Source organism: Toxorhynchites rutilus, chromosome 2 (assembly GCF_029784135.1).
Source record: "Toxorhynchites rutilus septentrionalis strain SRP chromosome 2, ASM2978413v1, whole genome shotgun sequence".
Classification (NCBI taxonomy): domain Eukaryota; kingdom Metazoa; phylum Arthropoda; class Insecta; order Diptera; family Culicidae; genus Toxorhynchites; species Toxorhynchites rutilus.
The window spans coordinates 271,101,634-271,124,968 of NC_073745.1; the positions used below are offsets into that span (position 1 = coordinate 271,101,634).

Below are 23,335 nucleotides of genomic sequence, written 5' to 3' on the forward strand. Positions count from 1 at the left end.
TTATCATACCATTTCGTTCAGTTGTTTAGGAGCTATTAACGCTCAAAATCTCGGTTTCCGGTGTAACGCTTTCGTTTTCGAAACATTGAACTTACACCCCAGTATAGAAATGAAAGACGTAGTCCTACGTCAATACCATTTGGGAGCCTCATAGCTGCAGGCACCCGATCGCTAGCCGGGTGACTGAAGAGTCGTGTATTAGATGAATATATTTTATTCCACCTGCAACACAATTCCACATTCCTCTACCATCTCAAACTACCTTCGGCAACGCATGACGACAACAACGATGTGTGCGTGTGATGCAAAAATACAGAGACACTCTCCGCCAGACGGCATGAAAATTGAGGCGGTACGTCAACCTAACAAAATTTTATCACTGTCAGGGTTGCCATAATAAAATCTGTGTTTTTGGTCTCAAAAAAATTATTTTACCTTAGTTTTTTCTCAGGCAATTTGTATCGAAATCTGTATTAACCCTATCAGATTACCAAGCTCGAAAGCAGTTTCAAATTGTTTATCACTGTAGAAAATAAAATCAATTTTTCTCACCGCTACATTGATCTACGACCAGAGAGGGATACAACAGAACTCAAATCGGACAATCTATGCTCGAATTTAACGACCACAATTTGACGATTCATTTTTATATGCATTACTATTTTCAAAATGGCGAAACATGAATATCAATGTCGTCAAAATTAATGCCAATTGAAAAAAATTAACTTCAATCGGACGAACTTATCATAGTAGAATAAATGCGTAATCATTCATTTTTTTCGAATTTTCCTTTTTCTAATATTCTTCAAAATATTCTATTATTCTAATTTGAGTGGAGACAGACAGACAGAGCTTTACGTACGCGGGAAAAACCTTTTTTTATATATGAGGGGCTTGGAATGCAAGGGGTATAAGTGACTTGATTGATTTCTCTTCGTCAACTTTTTCTTTGATTAATAACTCAACTGCAAAAACGAACCAATTTAAGTTTGCTATAGAATCCGATAAATGAGGCTATGACCTATCTTCCACATTGTCAAATACAGCTGGGAATTTGTTGGCAGCTAAGTTATGACCAAAAGAGAGAATCGATGAAGAGAAATCGATCAGGCACTTACACCCCCTTTCATTCTAAGCCCTTCATATAAAATTTTGAAGTATGATCTCAGCTTCAGTAACATTCGTTGACATAATTATTATGAATTTGATGGTATCCACGTAAAAAATCGCATTCACTGTGCTTTAGTAGAACTAAAATAAACTGTGTTATTTCTTTATTGTGAAGCCAGCCGATGACGCAGATTTTTGTATCTTTTCGCAGTATTACAAGCTACATATGGATGCCAAAATGACTTTCATTCAGGCTGATTCGAATGCTATATGAATAAAATTTGTGAGTTAGGAAAAAAAACAATATTGAGATCAATCCATAACTAATATTGGATCGTTATTTTGACTAATCTGTAAATCCATATGCAAACCAAAAAAAAATCTGTAATCTGTATCCTCAGATTCTTGGTTTCAAAAAGTCTGAAAAATCTATATAAATACAGATTATTCTGTAGATATGGTAACCCTGATCACTATGTGTGTTGAATCGATAGCACAAGGGCGGAGGCTCATGGTGCTGGTGGAAACGTGTCTATGGACGCTTGAACTTGCAAATCCACAGCGGAAAATCATTTGGTAAAATGGTTCCGAAAAGAACTAATAAATTAACTTATTCTGCTTGGAAAACGATGGAATAAAACACTTCGCGGCAGGAGCGAACCATAAACACAGCTTGGAACAGTAAAGTAAACGTAAGATTATAAGAGTGTTAAGTGCGCTACACATATAACGTCCCGTCACCGTGAAGTCAACGTAAAGGAATGAAATGTCAAATATTTTCCCATTGAAATCGTATGGTAGCATTCACATACACAAGCACCGGCAACTTTGACGTCGGCAAAATAAGTCCAAGAGAATAATTGACGGGATGGTGACGGTGACGCTGTATGTGTAGCGCACTTTATTCCCTGTGACAATGAAAGAAATCCCGTGCTTGAGTATAAAAAATGGGTGGGTTATATCTATGATATAACCGCAAGGTTGACGTGGGACTACCTTAGCTTAGTAATCATTTGTTTGTATTGATTAAATTGAATTGAATGAAATTGAATGAAACAATACGAATTGAATTCAATATATTTGCGTTGTGAGTAAAAAGTTCGAACAAATGCCATGTCTCTAGTGTCTAAACGATTTTACCATGTACAGGTCGGACTCGATTATATACAGACTCGATTATATAGAGACTCGATCATATGTGATTCGATTATATACAATTTTGGACTCGTTTATATACAGTTTGAATTTTTTTTATGTTTCAAATATGACTCATTTCAAGAAGAACTCTAACCTTTGAACGTTAAGGTGTAATTTAAGTGGCTATTATATGTACAGTGCGGTAAAAATCGTGTTTTTTGAAGATTTTGTTTGAATGTTCACCGAGAATTGTTTATATCGATATTGCAGCCAAATTAAGAAATAAATTGGGTGTCAATAAACAGACTGTAGAGCGGATAATAAGCTTCAATTTAATTGATAGAAACAATCTAGTTAAATATAAATTTTAAGGATGAAATTAATAATAACACATTAAAAATTATTAACTTTTAAGTTTTTCACTTCCAAAATGTTTCACTACTATATCCTGTACTAAATTTTCTCATCTTTCAAATGAAAGCAACAGAATCGTCTTCTGTAGCGTACTTTGTAGTGTAGCGTCAGTTTGAGGCAACAGAGTCCGAAACAAAAAAAAGTTCTATAACTCTGTCATTGTTGAAATTCGAACATATGCGTAGAAGGATTTTTTTCATCAAATATAATCGTCTATCACCTCCTGAGAGAATTTGGATAAATTTTTTTTTTTCATGTGAGAAAGGTGTTTTCTGTTTATATACAGGATTCGATTATATACAGTAAAAAGAAATCAGAAACTGTATGTAATCGAGTTCGCGCTGTACCTAAGTTTAGAAGACCGTATTAGGGAAACGCGCTCTAGTCTGCACAAAGGCAAGCGAGTACAAAAGTACTCGCAGTTTGCATGTATTTGCTATCCCAATTTCCCTAGACACCTTGGTTCTGAAGCCTGTGTTGAGGAAACATATTTAGTCGGAACAAATATGCCCCCGATTTGCATGTATTTGTAATTCCGATTTCCCCTCGCTCTATGGATTCGAAGTCCGTGTTAGGGAAACACATTTCAGTCGGAACAAAAATGCCTTCGACTTGCATGTATTTGCAATGCCAACTTCCCCACGCTCCTTGGATTAGAAGCCTGTGTTAGGGAAACACATTTCGGTGGGAACAAAAGTTCCCCTTACTTTCATGTATATGCAATGTCGATTTCTCCAACGCTGCTTGGTTTTGAGGTCTGTGTTAGGGAACACATTCCGGAGAGAACAAAAGTTCCCCAACTTTTATGTATTGGCAATTCCGATTTCCCCAAGGCTGCTTGGTTTTAAAGTCTGTGTTGGGGAAACCGTAAAGCGGGCCAATCAAAACGAGGCAGTTAGGGCGTATAGATAACGCTTAACATTTTACAGTTATTCAATTATTTATCTAATGCAAAATAACATTTTATTAATTGCGATAGACGCGTAAAAATATTGCCTATCAATTGATGCAAACATCTTTCCGATCCAGTAAGAAATGTTCGAGTTATAAGCATTCGAAATCTTGCATTTTTTCCTGCATGTTCAGTGTTTATGTTTTCATTTTACCCCCTATATATTCCGGTTAGACGTAGTCCCACGTCAAAATTTATTGCCACCATTCGATAACACAGTAATTACTATTAATGTACAAATTTATTGTAATAAAATAAAATGCGTTGACTACACACTGTATATACTACTTGCATACTTACACAAAAATATTTATATTTTAATGGTCTTTGGAAGAAGCTGTTTTTTATAAATTGGTCATCAACTCACTAGTTCCTTGTTTTGAGTGGTCTTATGGTCAGCAGCATCACAAGACACGAAATATATCGATCATTTTGCTTGCTAACGATTTTCACCTCCCAGAAATTACTGCCAGACGTAGGAAACAATGCCACCAAACCTTTATCTAGTGCATAATTGCTCAATGCGTAAGTTCCCGCGTGAATGGGACACTCCAGCTTAGGCACGAACGCAGACGCAAACATCGAGAACACCGATTTTGACCCGCTAAAGAAAACACAAGCGTTGATCTGGGGTAACTCTATGAACCGCCGACAGCTGGCCGTGGACTTGAAGTCATCGCAATTGTTCACTTGAACAGCAATTTCATATCCGTTGGGAAAACTTTCGGTGAACGTTAGCTCACCGTCTACCAGGGTATACGTCCTGTTGAGTCGCGTTATTCGGAATTCGGACACAGCTATCGTTGTATTTCTCTTGAATCCCGCGCACAGACCCATGCGATTGATCACCATGTATTTGTTCTGTAGATCTGTTCCTTTCATAACGTCCATGAAATCGAAACCTGCAGCGAGATGCGTTAATATCGAAAGCATGATTATCGGGATCCGTTGTGACTCCATCTTAGAAATAGAATTGTAAAATAACGCCAATAATGTTATCCGTAAAATTCAGCTCATCACGCTTAGTCCGTGGCTAAAAACAAAGTGATCGAGTGATCACTAGAAACAATTTAAATTACATTAGTAATGGGACCTCATTCGTCTAACTCTCACTTCTTTTGGCATCATAAAGGGTGTGTCACATCAAATTTCATCACGGAAAAAACGCTGTAGAAATTTAATTTTTAGGAATTATATCTTCAGCTTTCGCTTATAATCAGATAAGAGTGTATAGATCACGTTGGCCCTGCTTCACTGTCAATTTTTCGTAAATTTGGAAAAATGTCGTCGAACGAAAAAAAGCGTCGTGAATTAATCCTGTGCACTCATTTCGAGAATCCGGAGTTGTCACATTGGGACATCGGTAAGATGCTGGGAATCGTCCAATCCACGGTCAGCAGAGTACTAAAACGATACTTCGAGAACCTAACCATCGACCGGGAGGTGAAGAACGGCAAAAATGGATGCTCCGTCAGTGGAAAAGATCACGCGCGTAGTTAAGCAGTTTAGACGTGATCCGAGAAGTTCGGTCCGGAATGTCGCCAATAAGCTGAATTTGTCAAGTTCATTCGTCCAGCGGACCAAGCAGCGGGAGGGCCTGCGTACATACAAGGTTCAGAAGGCTCCTAACCGCGACGAAAGGCAAAACATGGTGGGGAAGACGCGAGCCCGGAAGCTGTACACCGAAATGCTGACGAAGCCGCATTGCCTGGACGACGAAACCTACGTCAAAGTGGACTTTCGTCAGCTGCCGGGCCTGTTGTTCTTCTCCGCAGAGGACAAATTCAGCGTTCCGGAGGAGATACACAAGCAGAAACTATCTAAGTTTGCCAAAAAGTACATGGTGTGGCAAGCGATCTGCTCTTGCGGAAAGCGGAGCGCCCCCTTCGTGATGACCGGCACGGTAAATGGGCAGGTTTACCTTAAGGAGTGCCTACAGACGCGCTTACTACCACTATTGAAGCAGCACGAGGGCCCGACCATCTTCTGGCCGGATCTCGCTTCGTGCCACTATTCAAAGGACGTGTTGGAGTGGTACGAAGCCAACGGGGTCACCTTCGGGCCAAAGGAAATGAGCCCGCCCAACGCGCCGGAGCTTCGCCCAATAGAGAAATATTGGGCGATTATGAAGCAGGCCCTCCGGAAGAACCCAAAAGTTGTCAAATCGGAGGCGGACTTCAAGAGAAAATGGATTTCTGTTCAAAAAAAACTACAACCTGACGTTGTACAGAACCTTATGGACGGGGTAAAGAGGAAGGTGCGAGCATACGGGCTTGTGCTGGAAGTATGAATAAAAAGAAAATGCCAAAAGTTATTTAATAGTTTTTATTTTACTGTCTAAAATTTTCAAAAGGATCGGTCTACTGGGCGAATTTCTACAGCGTTTTTTCCGTGATGCAATTTGATGTGACACACCCTTTATCATGTTAATGAAACAAAATATACTGATAGTTATGATTCTGGTTCTCATGACACGCCATGGAATTACTGCATGAATGAGTTTAACTACTCTCAGGTGAAACGTGTAACAGCAAGCCTGCTATGTTACGAATGATATTTTGTCCCATTCACCAGCAGAATTTAAATTGATCGGCAAAGTGATTTCCTCCAATTAAAAGTACGTTAATGTTCATAAATTAACATACAATACATTTCAACAGAAAATTGTGGAAAATATGAGAAGGTGTTTGGTGTATGCTGTTTAAAACTCCGATGGATAAAACAGTGCGTACGGAATGTTAGTAAGAGACACTTATCTAAACAAACCAAATTACTACATTCGAAATGAAATAGGTGAGAAGATAAAATCAGGTTGTTGCTAGTGATGGTGAAGTGTAAATGAAAATGATGCGATTGAATGGTTTCATGAAGTGATTTTCAACTCAGACGATTAAATTAATTCCTTTAATGGATGATGGTTTATTTTTTTGGAGAGAAAATAATTGAACTATTAAAATCAACGAATAAAAAAAAACATTTGCAAAAAAAACGGTTTTAATATTCCATAAATTTGAAAATGGAACAAAACAAAATCTGTTTCGTTGTTTTTGGAAGAAATCCAAAAATGTTAGAAATGAAAATAGTGAAAAATTCAACGATTCAATTATTAAAAAAATAATTCTATGAAATTTCTTCGGCTTACGCTGTAGTACACCTATTCTCTAAACACGTTAAGTCCCGATTTTTTCTTGCTGCGCTTTCCATTCAACGCGCATCAAGAGCGTTTGCACAATATCAGTGTCGGTTCCAGTTCCCAAAGATATTTATTGTATAAATAGAAAAAAGTCAGCAAAGTCGACTAGAAAGTAGTCACATTTTGCAAAACATCCGAAAAGAAACAGTATATATTTTTATGTTATTATTTTATAACTGTCAGTCCCAGTCAGTCGGCACATTCCTACCAAAAAGCTCAACGTCGGCCCCTAGGCCCCAACGTGTTAAGCTTGCCACTCAGCATATGTTGTTTGGCATAGAACACTGAACTGAGAATCAGAATGACACAAGTAAAACTACTTTGAAAAGGCGAAATTTTTCCAGGAACGTTAGAACCATAGTAGAGAAAAAAATTGAAAGTAAGTTTTCATATTGAAGACCCGTTCGGAAGCGAGCAAACTGTCTCGGTTGAAGATACATTACTGGACAAAATAAAGTACGCACCTTTGATATTTTTAAACTTTCTTGATTTTGGTAGAATTTAAGGTAGATGGATATTCAAAGGGTTTTAACAAAAGACAGTACTGGATATGTATATACTTTCAGGATATGTTGGTCGAAGAGTTCAAATTTACTTTAATCTGTTTCCAGAACTCTATCGGCGTGTCGATGTTTTTTTTTTTTGGGCGAATTTGAGGCGTTTGATCCTGCAGAAATAAACATCAGCCTAAAATGTATGCTGAATACAAAGTAATTTCGAATCAATGGCCATTGTTGGGCAAATCCACTTTTATAGCCCAATTCCTGCAGTCTCTTGAACACAGTTCGTTCGAAGATATTGAAGTCAGCATTCACGAATCACACGACTGGTAGCGAAAGGATTTTCAGCCACTTCTCGAGAAATTCGGTGGTCATCGCTGGTTGTAGTCTTCCACTCTCTTTCTCCACCGGTTAGATGACCTATGCTTCCTAGTTCTTCATGCTTTTTACTCATTTTTCGTGCTACTGCTTCACTTAAATCGTATTTCCGAGTAATTTCTCTATAAGAAAGACCTTCTTGACGGTTTTTACCTATAAGTTTACGAATATCTATGGAAACTTGCTTTTTTCCCCATGTTATCAGATTGAAACACGCACTAATAATGATAAACAAATAATCAAACACATTTTTTGACATTACTTTGCAGAGATAAGAATCTTTTTAGGCTCATGTAGGGAAAGGTTCTATTAAAAAGAAATTTTCTGAGCTGAGAAATAATAATCTAATCATATTATATAAAATGCATATGTGGCTTCCAAATGTGCTAATTCCTCTTAGCTTAGCTAGTTCCTCTCTTGAGCCACCAAATGTGGCTCCTAGCCTTGGCGAAGGTGAAGGGGGAAAGGCCCTCCATCGGACACTTACGGTAGCCCACTTAGATCACCTACAGTGCACCATTCAAAGGATGCGCCTACTGATGTTATCCGATGGTACCACATCTTCTGGATTTGACCGGATAGAACCAGATAGGAGAGGAAAATAGGATAGAGGAAGGGATGGATAGGAAATTTTAGGATTCATATACTCACTGGTTGCTCCTATAAGTTTTCCTGGTGGCCCTTCTTCCTGGCCGGGCCGACAACTAGGCTGTGATATTGAGGTCGATGTCACTTTGGTTTTCTTGTGACCCACGACGCTCCTGCATTCGTGGTCTGATTGAGAGTGTTTTATTCATAGGTTAGGTTAGGTTTTTGATTATAGAGATTTTAAACTTTTTCAGCGGCCCTTGGAAAACTTTACTCTACTCCTGCATCACACTTGCACCCTCATTGCCTTGAGAAAGGCACTCGATCCCTCGATCCAGCTCGTCCAGCAACGATGTTGTCAAGTCGACGTTTACACAAAGAATGATACTTTGTTCATTCCAAGTTTGTTCTTTTTATACAAGATTTTTCCTATATTGCCTTGCTGGTGAGGCCTCATCTAACGCCAGGAGGGCGTGGCTAAAGAAAAGGGAAACACAATTCAATCCTAAACAAATGGACGAACGAGGGTTGTTTATTTAGGTGCACGCAGGCGCAACATATTTTTTTATGGATAGCCACATGCGCCGATCAATCAGCGATCAGCTCCGCCTAGATATCCTTATTCTTGTCCTAGTTTATTGCCCTTCCGTCCAGCAGTCCTAAAACACCAAGACAGTGGAGCAGCAATTAGATTTTGTCCCACCCATCTCATTTTCATATCGCGGGAGGGATTCTCTAGATCTATTTTTATTGCTTAAGCGAGTTATTTGGGATTTCTCGCGTCCTTCATTATTTACACGGAGATAAGCTCCAAGATGCCTAACTTTTATTGCACTAATCGTATATGGTGGATAAGGTAACACAGTTAAACTATTTTGTTGCAAAAATCAATTTTATTATTCATCATAATTTCGAAGGCAAGGGCGATACAGCGATTATAGTGATCATGCAACTTTTCGATACCATTTTATAGTACTCTTTTCCAAAGTAGGCCTCAGTTTCTATAATCACTTCATCATCGGTCTTAAATTTCTTGCTAACGAGCATTCTTTTCAGGTATGCGAACAGAAAATAGTCGCTAGGGACCATATCTGGAGAATACGGTGGATGCGAAAATTATTCGAAGCCCAATTCAAGCAATGTTTCCATCGTGTTCATTGATTTGTGATTTTTCCATTTTTTTTTTCACAATAACAAAAGTTGCTTCACTGTCAATGCTGTAACTCACGAACCAATCGATCGGTTGCTGTCAAATTTTGACACGTATCCATTGAAAGATGGTTCTTTGTGATAGTCAAGTAGAATTTTGCAAGAGGATCCATTTAGACGCCAACTTTATGAACTTTTCAGCCGAACTTCTTCTTCTTCTTGAATGGCGTTAACGTTCCCTGTGGAACTTTTGCCGTCTCAACGTATGCATTAACTAGCGTCATTTATTAATACTTAGTTGAGATTTTCTAAGCCAAATAACACGCCTTGAATATGTATTCCGAGGGGCAAGCTCTAGAATACGCGTGATCACAGTGCAAGTCGGAGGAAATTTCTTTGACGAAAAATTCCTCCGACCAGAACGGGAATCGAACCCGAACACCCGGCATGATAATGTGAGACGCTAACCACTCGGCCACGGGTGCACACGGGTTTTCAGCCGAACGGTGACCTTATATTAGAAAAGATACAAGGAGTTTAACAGTGAGTGTATACTTTATTCTGTCCAGTACTGTATGTTATATTGTTTTAAGCTAAGCTGAAGCGGTATATATCGAATTAAGAAATCAATGCATACTTTCTTATACCTTTCCACTCTGCACCATTTTCTAATCAGGTGTACTTCCACTCGCAGTCTGACACACTTACTAAGATTTCATTGCACAATGGTCCAGGTGATGCATTTAAGTGGAAATTTGCATTTACCCTAGACAAAAACTGTCTTAAACAAAGTTATTACTCATGATAGAGCGCTCGTTTTAATGTTGTCAAAAATAGGATGACCAAAATTATCGATGAAATAAAAAATCTAACTTTCTTATCTTTATAGATAGAGGTAAATATAGTTCGACAATGTTGTAGCTCCAATTATTTGAGATATCTTTGTATAACAAAGTTTTTCTCTATCTCTTGAAATGACCGATATAGCGCCTTTTTTCTAAGTTACGTAAGGGTCACCATGTAAAAAACTGTTTTTTGCTCTAACTTTTATATTTCAAATTTTACATGCAAACTGTCTTCGAAAGACTTTTAGAACTTACTAACACAAACATTTTTCGATGCAGAAGACAATTTTGATTTAGAATTTGAAATATAAAAGTTAAAGCAGAAAAAAACACATTTTTTCATGGTCACCCTAATTCAACTTAGAAAAAAGCGTTAAATCGATTATTTTAAGAGATAGAAAAAAGATTTGTTCTACAAAATTGTTTAAAATAATTGGGGCTACAACATTGTTGAATTATGTTTATCTCTATCTATAAAGATAAGAAAGTTATATTTTTCATTTCATCGACAAGTTTGGTCACCCTATTTTTGATAACATAAAAATGAGCGCTCTATCATATGTAACAACTTTGTGTAAGACAGTTTTTGTTTAAACAATAAATATCTCCCACAAAGTTGTTTTTAGCGCCTTCTATCTGTGTTGCATTAGGGTAACTATGAAAAAACCGGCTTTTTTATTCTAACTTTAACTTTAAAACTAACTTTAAAATTCTACATCAAAATGGTCTTCGTACGACTTTTAGATCTTATCAATACAAACATTTTGCGATGCAGAACATGTCAATATCCTAATCCTGCTCAAAGTTATTGATGGGTTTCCATCCAAAAACTCATGATTTCAATTTTAATTTACTCAAACACAAAAAATAACATAGTTTTGAAAATCACATATTATATAGAGTTAAATGTTGCTTACCTCTATCTATAAAGATAAGAAAGTTAGATTTTTTATTCCATCGACAATTTTGGTCACCCCATTTTTGATAACATAAAAACGAGCGTTCTATCATGAGTAACAACTTTGTCTAAGACAGTTTTTGTCTAGGGAATAACTAACAAGCTCTAAATGCTAATTTCCGGAAACGCAATAGACTGTGCGATCAACGACAAAGTTCTTTTAGCTTTACGAATTTGCGCAATAGTCACCCCAGCAGTATCTAATATCGCGATCCGTCGATTTCACACGAAGTGATAATGATAATAATGAATAAAATCTTCTTCTTCAATGACACTTACGTTCCTAGAGGAACTTCGCCGTCTCAACGTAGTATTACCTGCGTCATTTTTATTTGTACTTAGTTGAGATTTCTATGCCAAATAACACGCCTTGAATGCATTCTGAGTGGCAAGCTCTAGAATACGCGTGATCACAGTGCAAGTCGGAGGAAATTTCTTTGACGAAAAATTCCCCCGACCAGAACGGGAATCGAACCCGAACACCCGGCATGTTAGTTATGACGCTAACCACTCGACCAAGGGAGCAGTGATAAACATACCAAGCGTATTTTTTCCCAAACGCGGAAACCTCTCAGGGTCTATTAGCTGTTGCCTGATATATGCCTTATTGCATACATAAGCCAACCATAAATTCTTGTCATTTGTAGCTAGCAACATATCGATTTCGTTGTTGCACGTCCTTCTTTTCTTTTCAGATCTGACCTCGGATTATAATGTAAAAATAGGCAATTGTTGCACACGGCTGTACAGCTCAATACAGTTGAGATTTTCTGGATCGAACTGATGAAAATAATACAGAGGAATACCCAATCAAGTCATGTTTTGCAGTACCGCCAACCACTTTATCCAATGAGTGAGTGCCACTCCACTGGAATGTTGGAGGCCCATTCTGTGTCAGTTCGTCACACTTCTTGGATGGAGAATTTCCCGTAGATGACGAACGATACCACCAATCCGAGGGAGTCGTGAGTGCTCATGACCAAGTATTTCTGTTTTGTTTGGATCGCTGGAACTTGTTCCTGGTATAGAGCTCAGCTAAATTTAACTGTTGTGGGTGGCTTGTGGGTAGCTTGTAGCTCTTGGAATAGAATCGGATTTGCGATATTATTTTCTAGCATACCTGCTTTCAGGTGCTCGCACCGGTTTTGAACTTCCAGTTCAAACCTGACCGGTATATCTAGCCGGTCAGGAGATGTTGCCTTAACCTTAGAAATCATGTTGTTCACGATTTGTTCAGAACATTCAAATAGTTGCTGTAGAGTGGATAAAATTTGCAGCACTGTCGATGGATGGTTTTGCAACTACTGACTGAATCTTTAGCACGTTATTCAGCGTTAGAATATTCGAAAACTTCCGTCGAATTTATATAAATACTCATAAACAATGGTCGGGGGTCTGCGTAGTCACATTGTTTGCGCGTTCGTTTAGTAAACGATCGATCTTGAGTTCAAAACTCAGGGCCCTCCTTAACCATCTTTGTGTTGTTAGAGAATAACTACGTCGACGCAACAATCATCAGCGATGGAGATCGATCCACGGTCGAAATAAGATCAATTCATCCACACAACTGCTCTGCTCTGCAAGACACATCGGGCTGCTGTTCTATAAATAACTCAACAATGATCAATCAACTGTCTTCGTTGTCCGGACTAACTGAATAATGGAAGAACAGAAAGAATACTCTTACGCCTAAATGGCTACTGTGTAAATGTACCATATGCAATGGTATATCTAGGATACGACCGCATATTTTCGACGTAGAACTACGCAATTATATTATGCAATCCAATTGTTTACTGCTTCGAATATTATTTTAGAATGCATCGAAATTTTCGTAATAGATTATGTTCTTCGTTACAAATAAAATTGATGAACGTCCTGTTACGTTTGATATGATGCCTAGGACTACCAAAATATGTTAACGGAAGGATTGTCAAACGATCATTGTATTTTACATTTCCCTCTGAAATTATTGCACATCTCATGTTTACGTAGTTCTCGAACCGCGAAAGTTCATTCACCTCTAGTATCTGAAATGGTGATTTTTTTTTAAATTTGGAACTTTAATGTTGGTTGCTTCGTGAAATCTCATCAATGATAGATCGTGTATGGTAGCAGTTGTGTTAAAAATGACTTGATATTTGAAAAGATTTATTTCAATTTTCATAAATATGAACCAAGGTGTGTTCCCGCTCGAGAACGGGCCGTTGCGTTTAAGCTGTTTGTTTTGTTGTGTTCATTTTCACCCAATGAAAGTTTATACGGCGAGAAAAATTAGAAAAGTGAATAAATGTTAGAAAAAGTGATTGCTCTACATACAGTATTAGGTGTTGTTAGTCCAATTGAAATTTGCATTGTGTTGAATAAACACTCAGAAAGAAAAAATTATAGAAGAAATTACCTTTTCCATTTCAAATATGTTTTCTTTATATTAAAGTAACATGTTTTTAATGATGAGAAAAATTTATAATTGTGTTCGGTATTGGTAATTATCTCATATTACATTGGTGAGCTTTTTTTCTTTCTTTATTTCATCCATACATAACACAGGAGGCATCTCGTCTAGGATCGCAGAAGGCGGTTTTTATCATATCTCGTTCCACTTCAGTATCTTCCCACAATCTAATCGACGTAAATAACATCGACCTAACATGGAACAACATTCCCGTCTTGCCTCCCCTTGTCTATCGTTCGTTGATCGAAAATACGGAATGATTAGCGAAACGAATCAGCATCACTGGTAGTTGCTTTTTCTTCAACGGTAAACTGTCATCTTATACAAAACAAATGGAACATACAACTGGTGAGTATGAAAACTATTTATGTTTTCAGTTTATAATTTATTTATTTATATTTCAGATAGTCTTTGGCAAATTTATCTATCTATTACATATCGTTGCAAGCAGAAGAGAATCCGCTGCAAGTCAATTCCAGCCTGCGAACACTATTCGATTCCCCTTCAGCGCCAGCGCCAGAAGAAAATACGAAAGGTGAATTTTGGATTGATATTTTTCGGAGAAGGAGTATGTATATCACATTTTCATAATGCTCAAAAACATCCCCATCGAATTAATTCCAGGCTTGCAAGAAGTTGATTGGAGACCACAGTTTCGGACTCAACATGTTTCTCGGCCGTTAGCGGAGCCCGTAGACCATTACAAACAAGTTGGCAAACACATGAACTCGTGTGTTACAATCGGTTCGAAAACATACCGCCGTCTAGCTATTCGGTGAAACCGGCTGAGATTCCTGATTATTATAATTATATCAAATACCCGATGGATTTAAAAACGATGGGGGAAGGACTGAAAAATAGGCGAGCTTGACAGTAAAAAATTGTCTATATTTTTCCATTCATTGCCGCTTGACACTCATTCTAGATATTACGTAGCATGAAGATTGTTCGTGGCAGATATTGCGCGTATTTTCTGAACTGTCGATCACCAGAATCTGAATATTATCGGTAGGCCAATAAATATCACATGTTCCTCTTAGATGTATCATATTACAATTATTTAGGTGCGGGAACACGCGTTACTATCACACCAAGATGATAGAGATCTGCCTTTGGGATAAATGATGTTGGCTACTCCCATCCGTGGCACCGATGGCTACACCTACCGATTCATGTGCAAGCTGATGCAAAAGACCTGCGAACTTCGTGTTGTTTTGATATTGCCGAGGAACTGCTAAGACATCTAATTGTGAAAAGATTCTTACATACTATGTTTAACTTCAAATAATACCATAAAGGTGGTGCGCACATGCCAAATTAGAAATTAGGAACATTAGCACAATAGTATGATTTGAATTAAAAAAAAAATACAGTATCAAAGATGAAAAGCTCAGACTGTATCACTTGCACTGTAAAAATATGTATTACCAAAAACAAACAACTGAATAAAAATGCATTTAAGCTGTAAAAAAAAAAAAAAAAAACATACTATGTTTGTGGATCGAACAACAAACTCTACCGGAACGAGTGCCACATGAGGAAAGAGAATTGTGGTTAGCGCATGTTCGTAGTGCCGATGCAGTATTGTCCGGCCACATTCTTCTTCGAGGTATGCTCAAGAATGGTTGAGTGTGCATGTATTTTTATTTCAGTTTTCGATAACAATAAAATTACAAAAATTATTCATAAATGTATTTTCCTTTTAATGCTTCATTTCTTCTCAATAACAAACCAAGGAAAATAAGAAGCAGGCAGTGTTGGAAGCAGCGCTGCAAGCAGGTCGACGCCTTGCACATGTTGGCAAAAAAGTGGCGTCAAGTTGTTCGATGAATGCATATAAATGGTCGATAAATCGATTGCAAGGTGGCAGCATTTGAGGTCGATTGTTGACATTTCATCGACCCAATCTTGGCAGGCAAAACGGAATGTGGGTTCCATCTGATACGCACCATCCAACGACTGTTTACCATACTTCTGTCATCATCACTCGGTAAACACTGGTGGAGTGAACAAACACTACCCAACAACCAAACAAAACGGCCTTTTTCAGGAGCATTGTCATAAAGCAAAAACCCATTCTCCAGATTGGTACTGGTCGGGCCGCACGTGCCAATAATCGTTCCAGGACACTTTTGTAGAAGACCAAATTTATCTTTGGCAAATTTATCTATCTATTACATATCGTTGCAAGCAGAAGAGAATCCGCTGCAAGTCAATTCCAGCCTGCGAACACTATTCGAAAAATTGATTCCCCTTCAGCGTCAGCGCCAGAAGAAAATACGAAAGGTGAATTTTGGATTGATATTTTTCGGAGAAGGAGTATGTATATCACATTTTCATAATCCGTATCCGTGCCAATAATCGTTCCAGGACACTTTTGTAGAAGACCGCATTCACTGTTTGCCCTGGAGGCACGAAACATGGTGGCGGCTCTCTGTTCCATAAATAAAATTGTGACGCGACAAAAAAATAACTGCGTTACTCTTATCAGCCAAAACTAGCTGCTAAATCGAGATAGCGGTTCACGGTAGAAACGGTAGCTGGCCAGAAGTTGGCGGACAGTAGTTTACGCGTTGGTGCGAAGATAGCTGCTGTTGAACATTGCCCCATTACTGTTAAACAGAACATAAACAGATTACAAGTGACGCATGATATTCTCTCACGCATGCCGATTGAATTGATTGATATGTTTTTGGCATCACTCGACCACTTTGTTCTCAACTATTGACTAAGCAAGCCAATCTATTTGGCATTAATTTCTAAGTTCAATTTTTGAGATGATGCTGCATCGCATCGGTGTATTGGTACTTGCAATCTTGTCCCATCTTGCTAACGGCTACGATTTCTCGGATGTTATCAAAGGAATAGACCAGCTGAAAATGCCCAACAAATACATAGTGGTGAACCGAATAGGTCAATGCGTTGGATTCAAGAACGCAACAATAGCTGCGTCCGAATTTCGAATAACGCGCTTCAACAAATCATACACGCTGGTAAACGGAGAGCTAACGTTCCATGACGACTTCCCCGATGGATACGACATTGCGATCCAGGTGAATAATTGTGATGACTTCAAGTCCCCGGCCAGCTGTCGACGGTACGGAGAACTACCTCAGATAAACGCGTGTATTTTTTTCGGCGGTACGAAATCCGTGTTCTCGATGTTGTTGTCCAATTTCGTTCCCAGATTGGAGTGTCCCATCGGAAAAGGTACCTACGCGATGGTAAACTATGCGCCAAATAAAGGACTGGTTGCGCTACTCCCCGGGTCGAGCAAAAGTTACTGGGAGATAAAATTCATTAGCAAACAAAATGATCGACTGATGTCGTGTATTATGATAGGCATCACCATACGACCGCTCAAAACGAAGAATTAGTGAATTGATGAAGACTTTTTAGGTAGCAACTTTTAGCCAACTTTCGTGTAAGTATGCAATTTGGTCAACCTATTATTAAATTCAACTGAGCTTCGTACTCATATTTCAGGTTGAAATCGTACATGGGTTGAAATTCCGGAATAGCATCGTTAAAATAACATCAATGCGTAGAACACAATTATAAATAAATTTGTATGTTCACACAGTGTTGGTTTCATATATTATCAGAAGTGAACTCTGCATCATGGAGTTATCTAAGAGGATCCACTGAAGATAAATGCCAGATGAGAATTCTTGCTCCTTATATCATTTGTTGATATTACTTCATATGTTTCACACACATGAGTTGATGTTCTAAAACAGTAGCATAACCACCACTTGAGAACAATTCGATCACAACTCCGTGATCTAGGTGAATCTTTTTTGATGATTTCAATTCCCGCCTGTCAACGATACGTAGAATCGCCCTAGAAGAAAGTTTGTTTTTTTCGGTGAGAACCGCACAAGTGTTCAGTTTTAGCCCTTTTTTTAAACAGTTACCCTCATACTAGTTTATACTCATAATAGTTTATACGGCGAGAAAAATTAGAAAAGTGAATAAATATTAGAAAAAGTGATTGCTCTACATACAGTATTAGGTGTTGTTAGTCCAATTGAAATTTGCATTGGGTTGAATAAACACTCAGAACGAAAAAAATATAAAAGAAATTACCTTTTCCATTTCAAATATGTTTTCTTTATATTAAAGTAACATGTTTTTAATGATGAGAAAAATTAATAATTGTGTTCGGTATTGGTAATTATCTCATATTACATTGGTGAGCTTTTTTTCTTTCTTTATTTCATCCATACATAACACAGGAGGCATCTCGTCTAGGATCGCAGAAGGCGGTTTTTATCATATCTCGTTCCACTTCAGTATCTTTTATCTGATACGCACCATCCAACGACTGTTTACCATCCTTCTGTCATCATCACTCGGTAAACACTGGTGGAGTGAACAAACACTACCCAACAACCAAACAAAACGGCCTTTTTCAGGAGGCCACCAAATCATTATCAAAGAGTTTAATGATGTAATTCTTCAAACATATCCAAAATCAACAGATAGCCTAACGGAATCCTACGTCAACTATGCGGTCGTGTCTCGGGCACAACCCTCCTGTGACTTTTCTTAAAACAAAGAAAAAACGAGATACTCAAAAGATTAGATATTAGTTTTCTACATATAGACCTTCTCTTTCCACACAAATTTTTGAACGTTCGTGAAGGTGTCGAAAGACGCGTTGAAACTGCTCAGTCGGTATGGAGTTCATAATACGCGTCACATTTCGTCGAATGTCTGGAACAACGTCAAAACGGTCTCCTTTCATAGCGTTCTTTAGCTTAGGAAACAAGAAAAAGTCTACCGGGGCGAGGTTCGGAGAATAGGAGGGATGGGTGATGTCAGTCACCTTTCATTTGGCTAGAACTGCGCTATCAAAATCGCGGTTTGCGCGGGCGCATTGTCATAAAGCAAAAACCCACTCTCCAGATCGGTACTGGTCGGGCCGCACGTGCCGTATCCGTGCCAATAATCGTTCCAGGACACTTTTGTAGAAGACCGCATTCACTGTTTGCCCTGGAGGCACGAAACATGGTGGCGACTCTCTGTTCCAAAAATAAAATTGTGACGCGACAAAAAAATAACTGCGTTACTCTTATCAGCCAAAACTAGCTGCTAAATCGAGATAGCAGTTCACGGTAGAAACGGTAGCTGGCCAGAAGTTGGCGGACAGTAGTTTGCGCGTTGGTGCGAAGATAGCGCCACTTCACGATTTTAGCGCACGGTAGTCCCGGAACTTTGCACTGTGTATGTCGTGTTGAGATTCTCACAGTTGATACTGCTGTTGAACATTGCCTCATTACTATTAAACAGAACATAAACAGATTACAAGTGACGCATGATATTCTCTCACGCATGCCGATTGAATTGATTGATATGTTTTTGGCATCACTCGACCACTTTGTTCTCAACTATTGACTAAGCAAGCCAATCTATTTGGCATTAATTTCTAAGTTCAATTTTTGAGATGATGCTGCATCGAATCGGTGTATTGGTACTTGCAATCTTGTCCCATCTTGCTAAGGGCTACGATTTCTCGGATGTTATCAAAGGAATAGACCAGCTGAAAATGCCCAACAAATACATAGTGGTGAACCGAATAGGTCAATGCGTTGGATTCAAGAACGCAACAATAGCTGCGTCCGAATTTCGAATAACGCGCTTCAACAAATCATACACGCTGGTAAACGGAGAGCTAACGTTCCATGACGACTTCCCCGATGGATACGACATTGCGATCCAGCTGAATAATTGTGATGACTTCAAGTCCCCGGCTAGCTGTCGACGGTACGGAGAACTACCTCAGATAAACGCGTGTTTTTTTTTCGGCGGTACGAAATCCGTGTTCTCGATGTTGTTGTCCAATTTCGTTCCCAGATTGGAGTGTCCCATCGGAAAAGGTACCTACGCGATGGTAAACTATGCGCCAGATAAAGGACTGGTTGCGCTACTCCCCGGGTCGAGCAAAAGTTACTGGGAGATAAAATTCATTAGCAAACAAAATGATCGACTGATGTCGTGTATTATGATAGGCATCACCATACGACCGCTCAAAACGAAGAATTAGTGAATTGATGAAGACTTTTTAGGTAGCAACTTTTAGCCAACTTTCGTGTAAGTATGCAATTTGGTCAACCTATTATTAAATTCAACTGAGCTTCGTACTCATATTTCAGGTTGAAATCGTACATGGGTTGAAATTCCGGAATAGCATCGTTAAAATAACATCAATGCGTAGAACACAATTATAAATAAATTTGTATGTTCACACAGTGTTGGTTTCATATATTATCAGAAGTGAACTCTGCATCATGGAGTTATCTAAGAGGATCCACTGAAGATAAATGCCAGATAAGAATTCTATCATTTGTTGATAGTATTTCATATGTTTCACACACATGAGTTGATGTTCTAAAACAGTAGCATAACCACCACTTGAGAACAATTTGATCACAACTCCGTGATCTAGGTGAATCTTTTTTGATGATTTCAATTCCCGCCTGTCAACGATACGTAGAATCGCCCTAGAAGAAAGCTTGTTTTTTTTCGGTGAGAACCGCACAAGTGTTCAGTTTTAGCCCTTTTTTTAAACAGTTACCCTCATACTCCTAAGGACACAGGTCACTTCAAACCATGTCAACCAGAATCGAAATCGAATTGGGTAAAAATGATGCAGCGTAGGATTTATCAACCGTTTTTATCTTTCTCTTCGTAGCCGCTTCGCACTACATGTAATACCCTGACCGATAATTATTGTATCCTTTCATGTATCAAATAATTAAAAACTGTTTGCTGCCGTATTAAGAATCTTTGCACCATTCAAACCAGATCATGAACGTGTTGTGAACGCCAGTTTGTTATCAACCATTAGTTGAGCGTGACAAGCTGAACTCAACGACTGTCTACCTCGTCTTCATAATGAAGATCCAAAGGGTAGCGATATTGGTACACTCAATATTGACCCATCTTGCCATGGGTTTCGATTTCATGGATATCATCAGAGGAACAGATCTGCAGAAAATACCCAACAAGTACATGGTGATCAATCGAATAGGTCCCTGTGCGGGATTTCGGAACACAACAATAGCCGTGTCCGAATTTCGAATAACGCGATTCAACAGGACGTGCACCCTGATAGATGGAGAACTTATTTACTACGAAAACTTTCCCCATGGATACGACATTTCCGTTCAGTTAAATAATTGTGACGACTTCAAGTCCACGGCCAGCTGTCGGCGGTCCCTAGAATTGCCCCAGATAAACGCTTGTATTTTTCATGGCGGATCAAAATCGATGTTCTCGGTACTGGTGGCTGATTTCGTTCCCAGTCTTGAGTGTCCCATTGGAAAGGGAACTCACGTATTGCGCAGTTTCGCACTGCCCAAAGGTTTGGTGGCATTTATTCCCGAGTCTGGCAGAACATTTTGGGAGTTAAAAATTATTGGTAAACAGAACGGTCGCAATCTTATGTGCCTTGCTGCAATGCTGACCATAAGACCACTCAAAACGAAGTATTAGTGACTTGATAATGATGATTCACTGCTGACGATTACCGTTTCTTTGTAAGTATGCAATTTGTGCGAGCATGTTAATCCTTTTTTTAAAATTCAAGCGAGTTTTGTATTTATCTTATAATACTTGATAAAGTTGTATAATGGTGGCAGTGCATTTGATATGAAAAAAACTGTAAAAAACTGAATAAAATAACCTAATGTACCACGTCTGCGAATTGAAATTATCCTTTTTTCAATGAAGAAAACACATATGTTTTAAAAGAACCTCAAAATATTTTTATTTCAAATAATTCCCATTTGAATCTACATCGTTGGCCCATCTCTCAGGCAAATTATGGATTCCTTTGCAATTTTTTGTTTTGTTTCGACAAAAACAATTCGCCGACCCATTTTCCGACATCTTTATATTCGGCGAAGTGCTGCTCTGCAAGTGCATGTCCCATTTGAACAGAAAGGTGATAATCGGACGTGGCCAGGTCTGGAGAATACGGCGAGTCCGATAACGTTTCCCAGATAAGGGATTTTTTTTTGCATCCTTCACGATTTTAGCGGTGTGCGCATGTGCGTTGTCATGCTGTGATATCATATTACTATGTTTTTGGATCCATCCCGAGCCCAATTTATTATTTGATGTTGGTCGCTATCTGTATTCACCCGGTTTTAGTAGATCGTGGTACATCATACCCTCCTGGACCCACTGGCTTTGCTGCACTAGGTGGAAGCCATGTTTTTGTGCTTAGGGTTCTCATACAACTTATTACACGATCCCTGGAACAGGACTTACCTGAGAACCTCTGAGGGTCCCTGTTATTTTCAAAAGTGTATGAAACATGTGTGATACATGATAAAAAGAATAAATAATGAAGTGTTTTTTACTCTACCACTTGTCCACATGATGTAAATTTAACTTCCGAGTTTATGACGCTTTTCAGCTTGCTAACTTTCATGATGATTTCACATGATTTGAACATGATTTCAAAAGGCTATTCAGTTGCTTAAAACAGGAGTTTTAATGTACTAGTTCTTGTGAAGAAAACGATATCCGAGAGTATTCATTGGCTTGTAGAATTGTATGGCAAATGTTCTGTTTCCAGAAAACAGCAATTTGTGAGTAATATTTTTATCATCAAAAACCAAAAAAGAACTTCCAAACCTGTCAAAGGCAATAAAAACTCCCAAATTACTTGGTATGACTTGAGCTGTAATTTTCCAATCCAATTTAATCCAATAATTCAGCCAAAACAAAAGCGACACATAAATTGATGCCGAGGGTAAATGAAGCATGATATTCTGCATTTCCAAAGCGCTACTTGAGCATCATGAAAAAAAAGTCGTCTTTCATACTAATGACGAGAAATCTATTTAGTCAAAACAAATTCTCATAAGTGTCTCCTCTAGGGTAGATAACATATCGATTGCCCAAAATTATTTTGACAGATTGAGATTATCGAAGATTCATGATTAAGAAAATCATGTTTGCGCAAATTTCATCTCCAGATGTTGAACAGAAGAAGATAACTGTCAATTTTTTTGGGAATCCCCTGTTGCATATAGGCAGCGACGAGAAATTTGAACACAAATATCTGGCCTAATTGTTAACCAGCATTTTTCGATTGGGCTGAATCGAGGTACCACTACTTCTACCTGTAGTGGCAGCTTGTCAGCAGCTGATGGAAATTTTAAATACTTTTATAAAATTACAAAATACAAAATTACAATCACGATAAAAAAATTCGCGATAACTTTTTAACAGACCTTCACAACGAAGCTAACACTGTTCCATTCGAACCATACTTCTCTGTTTACGGAAATCTATGCGCATATCACACCCAGCTCTCCTGGTCCGTTGGCTAACATTTCGGCTGAAAAGTTCATAAGGTTGACGTCTATGATGGCGCCTTCTGCAAAAATCTTCGTGGCTATCACAAAGCACCATCTTCCAATAGATACGTGTCAAAATTTGACAGCAATCGGTCGAATGGTTCGTGAGTTAAAGCATTGAGAGTGAAGCAACTTTTAACGGGTGTTAAATAAAAAATGAGAATTTTTTCAATAACATATAAAAAAAAATTTTTTTTTCGTCGATTTCAGTATTTTTGACGTAGAACTACGTCTTTCATTAAGGGTCTTTCATTTCATCAGAAAACAGGTCACGTTTTT

General features: G+C 38.4%; 1 protein-coding gene across 1 annotated transcript; it reads left to right on the forward strand.

The window, feature by feature from the left end:
* The first annotated feature begins 18,988 nt into the window (after positions 1–18,988).
* Positions 18,989–19,969, forward strand: LOC129771351 (uncharacterized). Its single transcript, XM_055774902.1, has 3 exons — positions 18,989–19,448; positions 19,539–19,775; positions 19,838–19,969. The coding sequence occupies exons 1-2, from the start codon at positions 19,129–19,131 to the stop codon at positions 19,726–19,728; spliced, it is 510 nt and encodes a 169-aa protein (XP_055630877.1). The 5' UTR covers positions 18,989–19,128; the 3' UTR covers positions 19,729–19,775; positions 19,838–19,969.
* Positions 19,970–23,335: the final 3,366 nt, after the last annotated feature.

Bases quoted from the DNA above. Each gene is read 5' to 3' on its own strand.
- LOC129771351 (XM_055774902.1), top strand. From the start codon at position 19,129: ATGATGCTGCATCGAATCGGTGTATTGGTACTTGCAATCTTGTCCCAT. The intron at 19,449-19,538 runs GTACGGAGAACT...TTTCGTTCCCAG, and splicing joins TCCCCGGCTAGCTGTCGACG to ATTGGAGTGTCCCATCGGAA.